This window comes from Saccopteryx bilineata, chromosome X (genome assembly GCF_036850765.1).
Source record: "Saccopteryx bilineata isolate mSacBil1 chromosome X, mSacBil1_pri_phased_curated, whole genome shotgun sequence".
In the NCBI taxonomy this organism is placed as follows: Eukaryota; Metazoa; Chordata; class Mammalia; order Chiroptera; family Emballonuridae; genus Saccopteryx; species Saccopteryx bilineata.
The window spans coordinates 97961481-97980878 of NC_089502.1; the positions used below are offsets into that span (position 1 = coordinate 97961481).

At 40.2% G+C, this 19398-nt stretch overlaps 1 protein-coding gene across 2 annotated transcripts in view; it reads left to right on the top strand.

The window, feature by feature from the left end:
• The first annotated feature begins 1155 nt into the window (after positions 1 to 1155).
• RP2 (RP2 activator of ARL3 GTPase) overlaps positions 1156 to 19398 on the top strand; it is a 64313-nt gene continuing 46070 nt past the window's right edge. Inside the window, exon 1 of one of the 2 annotated variants that reach the window (XM_066249876.1) lies at positions 1156 to 1397. In XM_066249876.1, coding sequence (XP_066105973.1) covers positions 1395 to 1397 — 3 coding nt within the window. In that variant the 5' untranslated portion in view covers positions 1156 to 1394. Of the gene's footprint in view, positions 1463 to 19398 lie in introns of both variants that reach the window. The other variant, XM_066249875.1, reaches the window with a different exon arrangement.

Consider the following 19398-nt stretch of genomic DNA (forward strand, 5'->3'; position numbering starts at 1 on the left):
ATTGTGTAATAAAGGACAAGAAGTGAAAAAGGGAACATTCTTAACGCTCAAGTTAAGTCAGAGACTCACTTAGGATATACACTAGACGTGAATAAATGTGGTAAAGTAAAATGATCACCAAATTTGAACCTGAACTGATCCACATTTGCATCCTACCAAGATGTCAAAATACTTTTCACAGAGATTTAAATCAACAACTGACCTTTTCTATTTACATAAGCAATACTTGTGGATGGTAGTAAATTTGGCCCAAGTATAACTAATGTTAATATTTAGTGTATATATTTTCATATCTTCAGACAAACTCTATATACCATTTGCTCAGAAGAGATCTGTTTATATGGCAGTGCTTATTTCTTCAAGTAGGCTATAAACTCCATGAGGAGAACCCCTTTACCATAATTCTAACCGCCCATGCACACTTAAATCCCTTTGGGGGGGAAGGAATGTGGGAAAGGTTATAAATGCTTCGTTCATTAGTGTGAAAGCATTCATTTATACATCCATTTGATAGACTTCTTTTGGAGTTTGGCAAGGCCTAGGGAATTCAAAGGTACATGCCTTTTCAAGAAAGTCACAGATCTGATAAACAAATAATTATTTTACTAATTACTTGTGCAATTTTAGAGTGATAGTGTGTAAATATTAAGAAAGCACAGAAGAGAGGGCAAAGAGAGTCGTGAGGTTTGTTGGGAGAGTTTCCTGAGGGAAATGACACTGGGCAGACAAGGTAAGGGCACAGGATAGGTGATGAGGGGAGACGAGGTCTGAGGAATACGAATTTCAGAGCCCCTTCCCATGTCAGCAATTCCTGTTCTCTCACTGCTTGCAGAATAAAACTGAAGTTCAACTTCTGACAAGGGCTACCTCCCGTTCGTCAAAGTTGTTAACTGAGAACCAAGGGCAAATCGGCTTCGCTACAGAGCGGGGACTCCGAGGAGATAGAGAGCCGAAGTCCTAGGAGGGCCAGGCAGAGCTAGAGGCGGGGCCGGCAGTGCCTGCGCCTGAGCCGCCGGGCCGGCCCGCCCCTGGGGGCTGGCGCAGGAGTCGGCCGTTGATTGGTTTTGTGTGTGAATCGGCCTCTTATGATAGGCACGCAGGGCTGCTCGTGGGGCTTTGATTGGCTAATCGGTCGCTGAGCGGACATAGCCCGTGGCGGGTCGTCGGGGCAACTGAGTGGGGAAAAAAGAAAAGGAGTGTTAGGCCTCCTAGGTGAACTGAGGCTGAGAGGTGCTGGGAGGCTCTGGGAGGCGGTATCCGGAGAGCCGCGGTATCCAGGCGCCCGGGGTTCACGTCACACTACAGGAGACACCTGAGCCAGCGGGCCGGCAAAGAGTAGCGGTCGGGAGACCCACGGGCCGGGAACATGGGCTGCTGTTTCTCCAAAAGACAGAATGGTAAAGACTCACAGCGCCGGGGCGGGGAGAGATCGAAGCAGTACAGCTGGGACCAGCGCGGGAAGGTAATCCGAGTCCTGTAGCTGTTGGTCTCAACGCTCCCGAGCCGCTCCATGAGGGTCCCTTGTGGCCTGGGAGGGGTGAGGGGACCGACCCAACAGCTGACCGTCTCGTCTCTTTCTCCCTCGTTTCTCGCTCCCTCTCCCACCCTTCTTTCCTCTCTTTCTCACTCCCTCTCTCTCTCCCCACTCCGTTCATCCCCCCCCACTTTCCCTCCCCCCCTCCCTTCTTCCCCCAACCCTTCTCTCCCTCTCTCCCTTCTTCTAGTATTTGAAGTCGGGGTGAATGACTTTTGATGGGGTCATGAAATAAAGCGCTGGAGTAGAGAGGGCGGTACAGAGGACTGTAAAGCGCTAAAAGGGTCTTAGGCATCGTCCCTCCAGTTAGATGCCTAAATTAACCCCCTGGGGGCTTTCCCTCCGCTCCACACCCTGACCTTCGGGCCCTGGATGGACTCAAGAGAGGGAAGGGGAGCGGGCAATGCGGCAAATCTGCAATCTGCTCTCTTGGTCGGCAGCGCCGAACGGGATTTTGTCCAGTCCTCCAGTTACACATGGGACCGATTCTCGTCTCTTTTGCAGCTGATGTTCTTTCTGGGGCCGTTTTCTCTTTTGTCTGCCCTAGCCAGTAAATCTTTGGTACCTAATGGTATATTCCACTGCTGAATTTTCTCACGAAAGTGGACTCTTAAACGTACGGCTTTGCCTCCCCCGCCCTCTTCCGACCACCCAAAAGGAATAATAGAAATGAAATCACTCTTGGAATGTGTGTTAAGACTGTGCGGTGAAAATAACCAATGTAAACGAGGCAGTATTTACTATTGCTGTAAATGAATGAAACCGCTCTAGTTTTTACTTCTGTATATAGCCACAAACTAAAAAGCTTTGAAAATGTCCACTACTCTTGCACAAAACACAGTCATAAATTTCATAATGCTTCCTATTTCTACATAGTTCTCCATTTGTATTTAGTAAGGTACTTTGATAGATTCATCAATTAGTTTTTCTTCCAAACAAAATGAGAAGCTTGTTGTTGTTTTTTTTTTTAAATGGGTGTTATGAAATTGACTCCTTGGTTAATGTAGCATATCTTTGTCCATTAATTTTCTTGTTAATGTTTAATATAGACCTGCCTGTGTGATTTTCAATCTCCAGGAGGATTTATTCATGTGAACTCGGTTCTCCAAGTTTCAGATTTAAGAAACTCGATGCTTTTGGCAGACTCTTCAGCCCCATCTTTCTACCTGTTTCTCAGATCATTTCTGGGTTGCGTGGTATATTTATTCTCTCTTATTCCTCTCTGTAGCAGCATTTTATAACGTAGGCATGACAAGTACTGTGCTTTCTTTCATACGAGAAGATTGTACCTACAGTTTAAAATTATTTGGTGGGCACTTTTTAAAAGACTCATTTCCTCAGCCTTAGTGTTTCTAACAATACTGTTTAAGCTTCAGCTGTCTGCCATAGAGAAGGTTGGGTATTTCTTTTTATTTTAGTTTATTGTTTTGAAATCATAGGCAAAAACTACTAAAGTGATTTTTTTTTTTATTTACAGTCATCTTGGTTGCCCTCTGAGTCTTTACTTCATAATACATTGTTTTACAATTAACCCTCATTAACATGATGTTTCGGGTAGTTGGAATCTCACATGTCAGTCAGTCTTGCTCCTTTTAGGTAAATGAGTGTGTTCTGTGATTTTTTTTCTTTTCCTCTTTGGCTAAGTAGGTTAACTCATTGAAAAAGTAGAAAAGGGGACACCAATATCAGTGTTTCTCCTTAAATAAGCATATAGTAAACTTTCTTTTCTTTTTTTTTTTTTTTACAGAGACAGAGAGTCAGAGAAAGGAATAGACAGGGACGGAGAGATGAGAAGCATCAATCATTAGTTTTTCATTGCGCATTGCAACACCTTAATTGTTCATTGATTGCTTTCTCATACGTGCCTTGACCGTGGGCCTTCAGGAGACTGAGTAACCCCTTGCTGGAGCCAGCGACCTTGGGCTCAAGCTGGTGAGATTTTGCTCAAACTAGATGAGCCCGTGCTCAAGCTGGCGACCTTGGGGTCTCGAACCTGGGTCTTCCGCATCCCAGTCCGACGCTCTATCCACAGCGCCACCACCCCGGTCAGGCTATAGTAAACTTTCTTTTGAGCTTATAGGGAACATTCTTTGGGACCATTATTAGGCACTTAAGTTGCAGAGATATGAGAGGTGTTGCTGGATGTGTAAAATAAGCTCATGTTTCTGGGTATGTGTATTAAAGTTAAAATCTTGATCAACTCAAGTAATCAAAATTTTTCTAAATGATTATTAGATTCTGAAAACAGCCCAGTTTTAAAATCTTTTGGACTATTAGGGAAAGAATTGCCAGCTTACATTTCAAAACAATGGAGGCACTACATTTCTCATCATTGCTTTTTCTTTTTGGATTTTTTTTTTCTTTTGGAATTAGTAGGAATTCACTCTAGGGAGCCACATTTTTGATAGCCTACTAAATTTTATATGATTTAAAGTTTTTTTTCAAGTTTCTTACATCATAAGGCCGATTTGGCTTACTATACAAATGTTCTGTATTAGTCTAATGATGCTTTAATGAGATTAACATGTCTTCCTTGCTCAGGAGATTTTAACTATACCTTAAAAGCAATTGAATGCAAATACAGCCCACAGAACGTGAGATACATTGCATTTATATTAACAGAATAGTTTGTATTAAAAGTCTTCTATAATGTGATCGTGGAGTATATAGCATATACATTTTTAAAGTCACATCAGACAATTACTATTCAGCTTGTAAGACATTTTAAGTGTAAAAACAAGATGTATTGCCTGAAAAGTTTCCTCACAATTTGGAAAAATCATATTTAAATTTTTCTTTAGGTTGTGCAATCAGAGTATCTTTATTGAGAGGCACCCTCTGGGTTTTGAGTTGTGTAATTGGGTCAGTCTTAGGGGACTGGAGCTATGAGGAATTGTCTCCATTAGAAAGAATGTTTGAGGACTAAGTATTGTCATGGCAGCTGATACTATAATCAAGAGTATATGAAGTTCATTTCTATTGCTGTTGACTTTGAAAAAGAAAAACTTATTGTATAACCACTACATTGACATGATGGGAAATATTTTTGGATTGTAAGGTCTATGTTTAAATCCTTTGTGTATGTACTCCAAACCCCAAGACAGAATCAAAATGATAAGAATTATCCCTGCTGCCTGGTTGTTTTGTGTTGAAATATTTAACTACAGAGGGAAGATGAGTGGACTGGTATAGAAAAGTAGTTTTATTTTCCAATTAGTCATACCAGTACTCCCCCTAGATGATAGAAATGATGGCATAAGTATGAAAATTGTGATTTTGGGGTATGGATAACACATTTTGTATCCATTATCTGCCACATATTTGATAGGAAAAATACTAAACAAAAGCCTTAGACCAGAGATTCAAGTAACTGCATTTTATTCAGTGTCTGTTGTCGAACTTTGGATAAAGCAGCCAATTTGTGCATTTCAGATTCTTTGGTTATAACATGGGACAGTGCTAACGGGTTCTATTATTTAACAGGTAAAGGCCTGTACTGAGGAAGGGGGTTAGACAGTACTAGTCACCTCTGAGGCTAGAACATGGACCAGGGGTTGGGAAGGACAGAATTGGTTTGAACATAAAGCAGATCACAAATCCCAGAGTTGTTCATCAATGGAAGTGTGGCTTTGTGAGGAACTGATCTCAGTATTCGTGATAACATTCAGACTAGAAAGAAGTGTCTGTATTTATTAGGGGGCTAAATGCTGTTTTAGCCTGTTAAGTTCATAAGGTATTCTGGTTATCCATTGTTGTGTACCAAACCACCTCAAAACTTAATGGTTTATAATAATGGCAAATACTTGTTTGTTTCACAACTCTGCAGTTTGTGTAGAGCTTAGTAAGGTTGGCTCTCTGCTCTATTGGACTCGGCTGGGACAGCTTGACTAGGAGCTGGAAGATGTGCTTTCAATATGGCTTAATCACAGAGTCAGCTGGCAAGTTAATGCTGGCTTTCAGCTGGGAGCTCAGCTGGGGCTGAGGGCCAGGGGCCTCTTCAGGTACCCCGGGCTTCTACACAGCATGATGGCTGAGCAGTGTCCTAATAGAAACTGGGCAAAGCTGCATGGCTTTTTCTAACTAGCCCCTTAAATGATGTAGTGTTATTTCTAACACATTTTCTTGGTTGAGGGAGTCACAAATGTCCACCTATGTCCAAGAGGAGGGGACTTCTTAATGGGAGGAGTGCAAAGAATTTGTCAGTGTATTTTAAATATTTTACATAAAGTTGCTGTTTTTTTAAATGAAATAAATGGTTCTTTAATTTAAAAAAATAGCTTTTTTAGCCCTGGCCAGTTGGCTCAGTGGTAGAGCGTTGGCTTGGTGTGCAGGAGTCCCAGGTTCGATTCCGGGCCAGGACACATACAGGAGAGGCGCCCATCTGCTCCTCCACCCCTCCCCCTCTCCTTCCTCTCTGTCTCCCTCTTCCCCTCCTGCAGCCAAGGCTCCATTGGAGCAAAGTTGGCCCGGGCGCTGAGGATGGCTCTGTGGCCTCTGCCTCAGGTGCTAGAATGGCTCTGGTTGCAACAGAGCAATGCCCCAGATGGGCAGAGCATTGCCCACTGGTGGGTATGCTGGGTGGATCCTGGTTGGGCGCATGCGGGAGTCTGTCTGACTGCCTCCCTGTTTCCAACTTCAGAAAAATACAAAAAATTAAAATTAAAAAAAAATAATAACTTTTTTGAGATATGTATAATTCATATACCATACAATTCACTCATTTAAAATGTACAGTTTTAATAAGTTGCCCTGGCCGGTTGGCTCAGCTGTAGAGCATCGGCCTGGCATGCAGGGGACCCGGGTTCAATTTCCGGCCAGGGCACACAGGAGAAGCGCCCATTTGCTTCTCCACTCCCCACTCCTTCCTCTCTGTCTCTCTCTTCCCCTCCCGCAGCCAAGGCTCCATTGGAGCAAAGATGGCCCGGGCGCTGGGGATGACTCCTTGGCCTCTGCCCCAGGCGCCAGAGTGGCTCTGGTCGCGGCAGAGCGTTGCCCCTGGTGGGCAGAGCGTCGCCCCTGGTGGGCGTGCCGGGTGGATCCCGGTCGGGCGCATGCGGGAGTCTGTCTGACTGTCTCTCCCCGTTTCCAGCTTCAGAAAAATACAAAAAAACACAATAAGTTCACAGTGTTATATTAGCATAATTATAACCTAATTTTAGAACATTTTTATCTCCCACAAAAGAAATCTATTCCCCCCTCTCCAGCCCCTGGAAACCACACTTTTACTTACTATAGCTTTGTCTATTTTGAACATTTATCAATGGATTAATACAGTATGTGGTCTTTAGTTACTGGCTTCTTTCACTTAGCATGTTTTTGAGATTCATCTTATTGTAACACGTATCAGTACTTAATTCCTTTTGATTGCTGAATAACATTCCATAGAATATTATAATATCAATATATATTTAGCAAGTAGGGGGAAAGAGAGAGAGAGAGAATCAGGAAGGGAGCGAGATGAGAAGCATCAACTTGTAGTTGCAGCACTTGAGTTGTTCATTGATTGCTTCTCATATGTGCCTTGGCGCAGTGCGGAGGGGTTCCAGTCGAACCAGTGACTTTTGGGCTCAAGCTGGCAACTGTGCGCTCAAGCCAACCCAGGATTTCAAACCTGGAACTCAGTGTCCCAGGTCAACTCTCTATCCACTGTGCCACCACCGATCAGGCTAAACTAGATATTTATCTATTGATCACTTTAGGCATTCAGGTTGTTTCCCCTTTTAGCCATTACAATTAATGCTGCTATGAGTATTTGTGTACAATTTTTTTTTGTAGACGTATGTTTTAATTTCTTTTGAGTATATACCTAAGAGTGGAATTCCTGGCTCCTATAGGAATTCTTTGTTTAATTTTTTGAGGATCTGCCGAACTGTTTTTCAAAGTGTCTGCACTATTTTACACTTCCAGCAACATTGTATGAGAGTCGCAGTTTCTTCACTCACAAAATTTTGATAAAGGGAAAAAGCACAGGGAGTGGAAAATGTGTGGGACTAGGTTTTAATTTGTATTCTGCACTCCACTACACCTCACTGATAAAGTAATTTAACTTTTCCAGCTCTCAGTTTTCTAAGATTCCTTCCAGTTCTCTAATTGTGTGAATATCTCATGAGGGAGAGGTGAGCGTTGCTAGAAGCATTCAGGCAAATCTGGGTGAACAAAGGGAATGTGATAAGATATAAAATTAGATGAAGATTAGATTAGATGATAGCCGAAAATCTTTTCCAATTCTGAAATTTCATAATTCTATTTTGTGTTTATATATTTAGCAACATGGTGAGCTAATATAAATATAAATATAATCTTCACCTTCTCTTGTCATCATTGTATAAAGGTCAAGGTATTGTTATTTATTATTTCTTTAATTATATGGCACTGCCATTTTCATTTGTGACTTTCAGCTACATAGCTATGTATGTGACCCTGAAACTGACTTAATACTTAAATTTTAAGTAATGTGTGTATTTAAATTGCAGTATAATTTATATACAATAAAATTTATCCTTTTAAGTATACAGTTCTTTGAATTTTGAGAAATGAATACAGTCAGTAAATACCACCACAAACAATATATAGAACAGTTTCATCATCCCTCCAAATTTTCTCATTCTCCTTTGCAGTCAAACCTCTGATCAGTTTTTTGTTTTGTTATTTTTAAAGAGACAGAGTCAGAGAGAGTGATAGACAGGGACAAACAGGCAGAAACAGAGAGAGATGAGAAGCATCAATCCAGTTTTTTGTTGAGACACCTTAGTTGTTTATTGATTGCTTTCTCATATGTGCCTTGACCGTGGGCCTTCAGCAGACTGAGTAACCCCTTGCTCTAGCCAGCGACCTTGGGTCCAAGCTGGTGAGTTTTGCTCAAGCCAGATGAGCCCGTGCTCAAGCTGGCGACCTCGGGGTCTTGAACCTGGGTCCTCTGCATCCCAGTCTGACGCTCTATCCACTGCGCCACCGCCTGGTCAGGCTCTGATCAGTTTTTTATCCCTATAGCTTTGTCTTTTTGATAGTGACTTATAAATGGAATCATATAGTATGTAAACTTTTAAATCTGGCTTCTTTCGTTTAGCACAGGGATAGTCAACCTTTTTATGCCTACCACCCACTTTTGTATTTCTGTTAGTAGTAAAACTTTCTAACCGCCCACCAGTTCCACAGTAATGGTGATTTATTTATAAAGTAAAGAAGTAATTTTACTTTATAAAATTTATAAAGCAGAGTTACAGCAAGTTAAAGCATATAATAGTAATTACTTACCAAGTACTTTATGTCGGATTTTCACTGGCAGAATAAATCTTTATAAAACAACTTACTATAGTTAAATCTATCTTTTTATTTATACTTTGGTTGCTCTGCTACTGCCCACCATGAAAGCTGGAACGCCCAATAGTGGGCAGTAGGGACCAAGTTGACTACCACTGGTAAGCATAATACGTTTAAGATTGATGCATGTTGTTGCATGTATCAGGAGTTCCTTTCTATTGCTGAGTAGTATTCTATTACATGGATGGTATCACATTTTTTTATCCATTCACCAGTTGAAGGGCATTTGAGTTGTTTCCAAGTTTGGTGATTATAAATAAAGCTACCATAAACCTTTGCATATAGATTTTTGAGGGAGCATAAGTTTTCATTTCACTTGGATGACTACCTAGAAGCGATTTGCTAAGTCATATGGAAATTGTATATAAAACTTTCATAAGAAACTGCCAAACTATTTTTCAAAGTGGCTGTGCCATTCCCACCAGCAATGTATGAAAGACCCAGTGGCCCTTTACCCTCATTAGCACTTGGTATGGTCAGGTTTTAAAAAACTTTTAGCCCTCCTAATAGGAGCATGGTAGTTATTTCATTGTGGTTTAGTTTGTATTTACCAGTGACTAGTGATGTTGAGCATTTTTCCATGTACTTATTTGCCATCCATATATTTTCTTTCATGAAGTGTTTATTAAACTTTTTTTTACTATTTTTACTGGGTTACTTATTTTCTTATTGTTGATGTTTGAGAATTATATATCTCAGATACAAATTCCTTCTCATATATGTGTTTTGCAAAAAAAGAAAATGTTTTCCCAATTCATGACTTGCCTTCCCTAAACAGTATATTTTTTAAAATTTTATTTAGAATATTAAATTTAACAGGGTGACATTGATCAATATGAGTACATAGGTTTCAGATACACATTGCTATAGCATATGAACTGTTAATTATGTTGTATACCCATCACCCAAAGTCAGATCATTTTCTGTCACCTTATATTTGTCCCTCTTTACTCTTTCCCTGCACCCCTCCCCCACATACCTTCTCCCCCCTGGTAACCACTTGACTTTTATCTATGTCCATGGCACTCAGTTTTATATACCACCTATGTGAGAAATTGTACATTTCTTAGCTTCTAATTATTTCATTCAGTATAATGTCCTCAAGGTCCATCCATGTTGTCATAAATGTCACTGTCATCATTCCTTGTGATTGAGTAGTCTTCCATTGTATATATGTACCACATCTTTTTCATCCAATCCTTTATTGAAAGACACTTTGGTTGTTTCCATGTCTTAGCCACTGTGAATAATGCTGCAATGAACATGGGAGTACATGTATCTTTACAAACTAATGTTTTTGAGTTTTGGGGGTAGATGCCTAGTAGAGGGATTGGGTCATCTGGTAGTTCTAGTCTTAATTTTTTGAGGAACCACCATACTTTCTTCCATAATGGTTGTACTAATTTACATTCCTATCAGCAATGAATGAGGGTTCCTTTTTCTCCACAGTGTCTCCAACACTTGTTATTGCCTGTCTTGTTGATAATAGCCAATCTAACAGGTGTGAGGTAGTATCTCATTGCAGTTTTGATTTGTATTTCTTGATTAGCTAGTGAAAATGAATATCTTTTCATACATCTGCTGTCCATTTGTATGTCCTCTTGGGAGAAGTGTCTATTCAGGTCCTCTCCCCATCTTTTAATTAGATTGTTTCCTTGTTTGTTGCTGAGCTTTGTAGGTTGTTTATATATCTTGAATATTAACCCCTTATCAGAGCTGTTATCTGGAAATATCATCTCCCATTGAGTTGGCTGCCTATTTTGTTGTCAGTTTGTTTTGCTATGCAGAAGCTTTTTAGTTTGATATAGTCCCATTCATTTATTTTTACCTTTATGTCCGTTGCCTTTGGGGTCAAATTCATAAATTGTTTTCTATGACCAAGGTTTATGAGCCAAGTACCTATGTTTTCTTCTATGTAATTTATTGTTTCAAATCCTATATTTAGGTCTTTGATCCATTTTGAATTAATTTTTGTGCAGGGGACAAATTAGTCAAGTTTCATCCTTTTGCATTTGGCTTTCCAATGTTCCCAGCACCATTTACTGAAGAAGCTTTCTTTTCTCCATTTTATGTTTTGGCTCCTTTGTCAAAGATGATTTGTCCATATATATGTGGTTTTTATTTCTGAGCTCTTGATTCTGTTCTGTTGGTCTGTATGTCTGTTTTTCTGCCAATACCATGCTGTTTTGATGATCGTGGCTCTATAGTATAATTTGAAGTCAAGTAGTGTGATACCTCTGGCTTCATTCTTTTTCCTCAGGATTGCTTTGGATGTTCGGGTTTTTTTATGGTTCTGTACAAACCTGGTGATTTTTTGCTCTATTTCTTTTAAAAATGACATTGGGATTTTGATGGGGATTACATTAAATTTAATTATGGCTTTGGGTAATATGGCCATTTAAACTATGTTGATTCTTCCAATCCATGAACATGGAATATTTTTTCCTTTTCATTGTGTCTTTTTCAGTTTCTTTCAATAATGCTCTGTAGTTTTCAATATATAGGTCCTTCACATACTTTGTTAAGTTTATTCCTAGGTATTTTAATTTTTTGTTGCAATTGTAAAAGGAATTGTGTTTTTGAGTTCATGTTTCGAAACTTCATTGTTGGCGTATAGAAAACAGTAGACTTTTGTAAATTGATTTTGTATCCTGTGACTTTACTGTATTGGTTTATTGTTTCTAATAGTTTCTTTTGTGGAGTCTTTGGGGTTTTCTAGGTACAGGATCATGTCATCTGCAAAAAGTGATACAATTACTTTTTCTTTCCGATATGGATGCTTTTATTTCTTTTTCTTGCCTCATTGCTCTGGCTAAAACTTCCAGAACTATGTTGAATAGGAGAGGGGAGAATGGGTAACCTTTCCTCGTTCCTCATTTTAGAGGAAAAGCCTTCATTTTTTCACCATTTAATATGATATTAGCTGATGGTTTATCATATATGTCCTTTATTATGTTGAGGTACTTTCCTTCTCTTCCTATTTAATTGAGTGTTTTAAACATAAAGTAATGTTTTATCTTATTGAATGCCTTTTCTACATCTATTGATAGAATCATATAATATTTTTTTATTCAGTGAGAGGAGGGGAGGCAGACACAAACTCCCACATGGTCCCCGACTGGGATCCACTTGATAAACCCACTACAGGGCGATTATCTGCCCATCTGGGGCATTGTTCCACTGCTCAGCAACCATTAGCTCCTGAGGTGGAGGCCATGGATCCATCCTCAGCGCTCAGGACAAACTCGCTCCAATAAAACCATGGTTGCAGGAGAGAGAGAAAAGTGAGACAGGGTGTGGTGGAGAAGCAGATGAGCACTTCTCCTGTGTGCCCTGATGGAGAATCGAACCCAGAACTTTCACACACCAGGCTGATGCTGTACCACTGAGACAACCAGCCAGGTCCAATCATATGATTTTTGTTCTTTGTTTTGTTGATGTGGTGTGTTACGTTGATCGATTTCCATATGTTGAACTATCCTTGTGCCCCTGGAATGAATCCCACTTCATCATGATGTATTATTTTTTTTAATGTGTTGTTCTATTTGGTTTTCTAGTACTTTGTTTACTTTTGCCTCTGTATTCATTAGAGATATTGGACTGTAGTTTTCTTTTTTGTGTGTTGTCCTTGCTAGGTTTTGTTATCAGGGTTATGTTGGCCTCATAAAATATGTTAGGGAGTATTGTTTCTTCTGTCTTTTGAAAGACTTTGAGAAGGATAGGTACCAAATCACTTTGAATGTTTGGTAGAATTCACTAGTGTCACCATCTGGTCCTGGACTTTTATTTTTGTAGAGGTTTTTAATATTTGTTTCTATTTCTTCCCTACTTAGGAGTCTGTATAGGTTTTCCCCTTCTTTGTGATTCATTCTTGGAAGATTGTATAGTTCTAGGAATTTATCCATTTCTTCCAGGTTGTTGAATTTGGTGGCATATAATCTTTCATAGTATTCGACGATAATCCTTTGTATATCTATGATGTCTGTGGTAATTTCTCCTCTTTCATTTCAGATTTTGTTTATATGAGTTCTTTCTCTTTTTCCTTAGTGAGTCTAGCCAGGGGGTTGTCAATTTTATTGATCTTTTCAAAGAAACAGCTCTTGTATTAATTTTTTCTATAGGTTTTTTGTTCTCTTGAGTTTAGTTCTGTTCTAATTTTTACTATTTCCTTTCTTCTGATGACTTTGGATTGCCTTTGTTCTTCTTTTCCTAGTTCCCGAATGTGTGATGTTAGATTGTTTACTTGGATCTCTCTTGTTTCTTGATATAAGCCTATAATGATATAAACTTCCCTCTTATTACCGCTTTCGCTACATACCAGAAATTTTGATATGTCGTGTTGTCATTTTCATTTGTTTGTATATATCTTCTCGGTTCTACTTTTATTTCTTCTTTGACCCATTCACTTTTTTAGAAGTATGTTTTTTAATTTCCACTTTTTTGTGGGTTTCTTTACTTCTTTTTTGCAGTTGAATTTTAATTTCAAAGCCGTATGTTCAGATAATATGCTTGGTATAATTTCAATTTTCCTGAGTTTGTTGATGTTAGTTTTGTGGCCCAACGTATAGTTTGTCCTTGAGAATATTCCATGCACACTGGAGAAGAATGTATAATCTGATGTTTTGGAATGAAATGTCCTGTAAATGTCTGTTATGTCCATTCAGTCCAGTGTGTCCTTTGAGGCTGACATTTCTTTATTGATTTTTTGTTTGGATGATCTATATGAAGCCATCAATGGTGTATTGAGATCTCCACGTATAATTGTGTTTTTGCCTACTTCTATTTTTAGATCAGTTAGTAGATGTTTTATATATTTTGGTGGTCCCTAGTTTGGTGCATTCGTGTGTGTGTATGTGTGCTATGTATGTATATGTATTTATTTTAAGATTTTACTGATTTTAGAAAGGAAAGAGAGAGAGAGAGAGAGAGAATGAATGAGGGAGGAGCAGGAAGCATCAACTCCCATATGTGCCTTGACACCAGACAGCCCAGGGTTTTCAATTGGTGACCTCAGAGTTCCAGGTTGATGCTTTATCCACTGCACCACCACAGGTCAGGTCCAACAGTGCATATATATTAAGAAGTGTTATGTCTTCTGGATACAATGTCCCCTTTATCATTATGAAATGTCCATCTTTGTCTCTGGTTACCTTTGTTGTCTGAAGTCATGGTTGTGAGACATGATTATGTCTACACCACTTTTTCTTTGGATACTATTTGCTTGGAAAATCATTTTACAGCTTTTGATTTTGAGTCTACTTTTGTCCTTGCAGCCTAGATGTGTCTCTTGAAGGTAGCATATGTTTGGGTTTTGCTTTTTGATCCAGTTTGCTACTCTGTGTCTCTTTTTTTTTTTTTTGTATTTTTCTGAAGCTGGAAACAGGGAGAGACAGTCAGACAGACTCCCGCATGCGCCCGACCGGGATCCACCTGGCACGCCCACCAGGGGCGACGCTCTGCCCACCAGGGGGCGATGCTCTGCCCCTCCGGGGCGTTGCTCTGCCGCGACCAGAGCCACTCTAGCGCCTGGGGCAGAGGCCAAGGAGCCATCCCCAGCACCTGGGCCATCTTTGCTCCAATGGAGCCTTGGCTGCGGGAGGGGAAGAGAGAGACAGAGAGGAAGGAGGGGGGGTGGAGAAGCAAATGGGCGCTTCTCCTATGTGCCCTGGCCGGGAATTGAACCTGGGTCCCCCGCACGCCAGGCCGACGCTCTACCGCTGAGCCAACCAGCCAGGGCCTACTCTGTGTCTCTTTATTGGTAAGTTCAGTCCATTTACATTTAGGGTAATTATTGACACTTGAGGATCTCCTCTAGGCATTTTATGGGGTTTTTTTTTGTGTGTGTGGTAGCTCTGTGTCTGCTTTGGTTCCTCTCTTTTGTTTTTCTGTTGTTTTTCTTTGGTGGCATTCTATACTACTTTCCCTTGTTTCATGTTTCTTTAAGCTGTGTGTTTCAGTACTGGCTTTTTCGTGGGTGGTTACCCTTAGGTTATTAAGAGACAAATTGTCATATGTAGAAGAGTCCTTTATCTTATGAGTACTTTTGCACTCCATCCTCCTTTGCTAGTGCAGATCTTTAGCCTCTCCTCTTTTATGTTATTGTTGTCACAGATTATCCTTGTTTTTATTGTGACCTTATTGGAGCTTTTACTTGTAGTTTTGATTTGTGTTGTTCTTTGCATCTGGTCAAAGAACATTCCCCCCTTTGAGTATTTTCAGCAGTGGGGGTTTTCTGGTGATACATTTCCTCAGCTTCTGTATGTCTGCAAAAGTTTTTATTTCTCCTTCATATTTTAAGGATAACTTTGATGGATATAGTATTGTTGGCTGGTAATTCCTCTCTTTCAGTACTTTGAATGTTTGGTTCCACTCTCTTCTGGGTTGTAGAGTTTCTGCTGAGAAGTCTGATAATAACCTATGGGCATGCCGGGTGGATCCCGGTCGGGCGCATGCATGTGGGAGTCTGTCTGACTGCCTCCCTGTTTCCAACTTCAGAAAAAAAAAGATAAACAAAAAAGAAAGCACACAGAAAAGGAAGATCAAAAATGAAAAAAATTGAAAACAAAACACCCACAAAAATAAGAATAAAAAATATAAAAATTAAAGAGAATGAATTTCAAAAAGGAAAAAGGAAAAAAGAATAAAAAATAAGGAAAAATAAATTTCAGTTTTGAGAGGTTATCATTTTCTTCCAGTAGGTGTCACTGTGTTACAAGTTTTAGCTCTGTGAAATTCCTGGGCTGTTCTCCACTGAGATGTTGCTGTCACGATGATGTAGGCAGGGCTGCAACCATGTTGGTGGATGAGGCCTGTCATCCAGACTTTACGGCTTTCTGCCTTTCACAATAGTGATCTTGGGCCTCTCGGTGCTCTTCTAGACCAGCGGACCAGATGTGGTGCACCTCTGTTCTTCAGGGCCGAGAGTGGCTCTGGAGATTTAGCTGTGGGGTCTTTTCACTGCCACTCTTCCTACCTATGAGATGAGGGAGGCAGAATTTGGGAGGCTGGGTGACCACACTTTGGTTTTCTCTGTCTTTGCACCAAGTGTGGGCTGTGAGAAGTCTGAGGGAACACTTGCTGTGACCCTTCCTTCTGCTGCTACTTTGGTCCAGTCTCTCCCCTTCTGCTCCTCAATCTCTCTGATCCTCCTGGCATTTGGAGGACCAGGCATGATCAGATTTCCTCTCTGTATCCTGGCAGATAGAACCCAGACAGCCCAAGCTTCCCACCTCCCCGTATTCTGGCAGAGAAAAAAAAAACAACAAACCAGTCACTTTGCATTTGTCTCCCCTCCCAACCACAAGTGTATTTTATCTTCCGCCCTCCTTTTCAACCCTTCCCACCTTTAGTCCATTCCATATGTGGATCTTTCAGGCATGCCTGTGAGCCTAGCTGTGGTTCCTTTGTAGCATTATAGTTTTTCAATTTGTTGAAATTTCAAGGGGATAGAGCAGGAGTATCTCTTAAACCACCATTACTCTGAAACCATCATTTTAATGGTATCTTTTGAAGAAGGTAAGTTTTCTATTTTGATAAAGGCCACTTTTCAATTTTTTTCTTTTGGATAATGTTTTTGGTTTTACATTTAGGAAATATTTGCCTAACTAAGATTACCAAATTGTTTTTCCTCTGTTTTCTTCTAGAAGTGTTATAGATTTTTTGTTTTATATGTAGGCTGTATGATCCATCTTGAGGTCATTGTTATAGATGGTACAGGGTATGCGTGATTCTTTTTCTTTTTTACATATAGATGTCCAACTGTTTCAGCACCATTTGTTGCAAAGACTATTCTTCCTCTATTGAACTGGATTTGCACCTTTGTCAATATATATGTAAGTCTATTTTTGAACACTTTGTTCTGTTCCATTGATTTATGCACCTGGTAAACATTGGTTTCTGTTTGAATTGGTTGTTTACTTAGGAGTCAGACTAGCTAAATCTGAGACTGAGCTCTCAAACACTTACTCTGTAACTTTGGGCAAGTTAGTTAGCCTCTGGGGGCCTCAATTTTCTCATCTATAAGAAAGGGATAATTATAGTGTGCAACACTCATAGGGGTTTTTATGAGGCTTGAGTGAATAATTATAAAGCACTTAGGATGGTGACTGGTACCTATATAGTGCTTTCTATATTCCTGAGTCTTACTTTAAACTTATATCCAGACTGGATTTCCATTGAAATGAACAAATCCCATTATTTTATCTCAGATTATCATTATGAAAGTTTTACTATGGAGATAAATTTTAAAAGCAGAGATTTTTAAGGATTTTATTTATTGATTTTTAGAGAAAGGAGAGAGAGAGAGAAAGAGGGTTGGGGAAGGACAAGGAGCAGGAAGCATCAACTCATAGTTGCTTTTCACATGTACCTTGACTGGGCAAGCCTGGAGCCTGGAACCGGTGACCTCAGCATTATCTATTTTATCCACTGCACCACCACAGGTCAGGCTATGGAGGTAAATTTTTTTTTTCTGAAGCTAGAAACGGGGAGAGACAGTCAGACAGACTCCCGCATGCGCCTGACCGGGATCCACCTGGCACGCCCACCAGGGGGCGACGCTCTGCCCACCAGGGGGCGATGCTCTGCCCCTCCGGGGCATCGCTCTGTCGCGACCAGAGCCACTCTAGTGCCTGGGGCAGAGGCCAAGGAGCCATCCCCAGCGCCCGGGCCATCTTTGCTCCAATGGAGCCTTGGCTGTGGGAGGGGAAGAGAGAGACAGAGAGGAAGGAGAGGGGGAGGGGTAGAGAAGCAAATGGGCGCTTCCCCTGTGTGCCCTGGCCGGGAATTGAACCCGGGACCTCTGCACGCCAGGCCGACGCTCTACCACTGAGCCAACCGGCCAGGGCCTATGGAGGTAAATTTTAATAAAATTTATGCATCACTACTCAGTAAAGGAATAAAATATTCACTTTTGTTTTCTGTTAGGAAAATAACGTTTAGTTTAGTAACTGTATCAGTTGAATTACAACTCCTAAAACATTTATTTCATTTTGAAAGCATATCTACCACATTTTACAGATTTAGTAAGAAATATAGCTCAAAATAATCTCACCTTGTAAGTGGCTCTTGTTAAAAAGGTAGTTTAAAATCTAACCTTTCCATGTTTGTGATTTTGGGCACTTTATTTGAGAATTAGTAACTTTTGCAAAATTATATGGAACTAAGCTTTAGGTTGTTTATTATTATTGTTTTAAAGAACTTTTAAGGAATTGCTCAGAAAGTACAGCAACATAAATCCTAAGTTTCTTCTTTGTAGACCATATTGACAGTACAGATAATTTTATACTATATATTTCTTTAGCTGTAGGATCTTGAGTTATAGAATTAATTTCTCTCCATGAACTAAGAGAACTGAAGTGTCCAGAGAAAATACTTAGAATGATAACTTAACGTTGAACTCCTCAGTATTGGCAGCTGTTACGGACTGAATGTTTGTGTCCCCACCCCCCACTAATGTCATCTGTTAAAGCTCTGACTCCCAGTGTGCCTGTATTTGGAGATGAGAAAGTAATTACGGTTAAATGATGTCCTAAGAGTGAGATCCTAATCTGATAGAATTAGTGTCCTTATAAGAAGAGACATTAGAGAACTTTCCCTGGAAAGGCCATGTGAGGATATAGCAAGAAGATAATCATGTTCAAGCCAGGAAGAGAGTCGTCACCAGAAATCAGCCCTGGTGGTACCTTGTTCTTGGACTCCCCAGCCTCTAGAAATATGAGAACTAAACTTCTGTTGTCTAAGCTACCCAGTCTGTGTTATTTGCTATGGCAATCATTCTTAGTCTGCTTGGACTGGGTGGCTTAAACAACAGAAATTTATTTCTCACAGTTCTAGGGGCTGGGAAGTCCAAGATCAAGATGCCAGAAGATTGAATGTCTGGTGTCAAAGATTAAATACATCCAGACATTAAAGTGGTGAAAACATTATATTCAGTAATTTCTGACAATGGGGAAAAGAGCTGAGTTCTATTCTGATTTGGACGATTTAAAGGGAAAATGATTGAGGTGGGGAGAAAGCAGGGGCTTAGTGGAATCAGAGAAGTGAAAATTACAAAGTTGGTCCGTGTAAATGTGATTAGGCCAGCAGTATTTATTAGCTGGCATTATTGAAGATAGGATTTTATCCTCCCACAGAGACTGGCCGGCAGAGGCCCTGTCCTCCTAGAATCTAGATAATTATATTTCAAAGGAATGGCTCTCAGGTCCCTGAGAAAGATATTTCTGAGTTGTAAGAGATACATATTCACAATTGTAAGGCCTTTTTAGTAAATGCTCTGAGAAAGGGAGGTCAGGAGCCTGTCTTCAGGTTTTGGCCACAACAAAAAGTAAAATTTCCTGGTAGGGTTGAGCTTTCTCAAGCAGGCATTTTAATTGGGGTGGTATGGCTGGGGTAATCCTAGGGACATGGTTTTGTACTGATGGGAGCTATTCTAGAGTTTGGTCAAGTGTCTTCGTACAGGGCTTTGTATGGAGTTGCCATGTGCCTAGAGTTCTGCAGCTCTCACTGGTGAAGGCCTATTTCCTATAGTCACCTTGCTGTGTGCT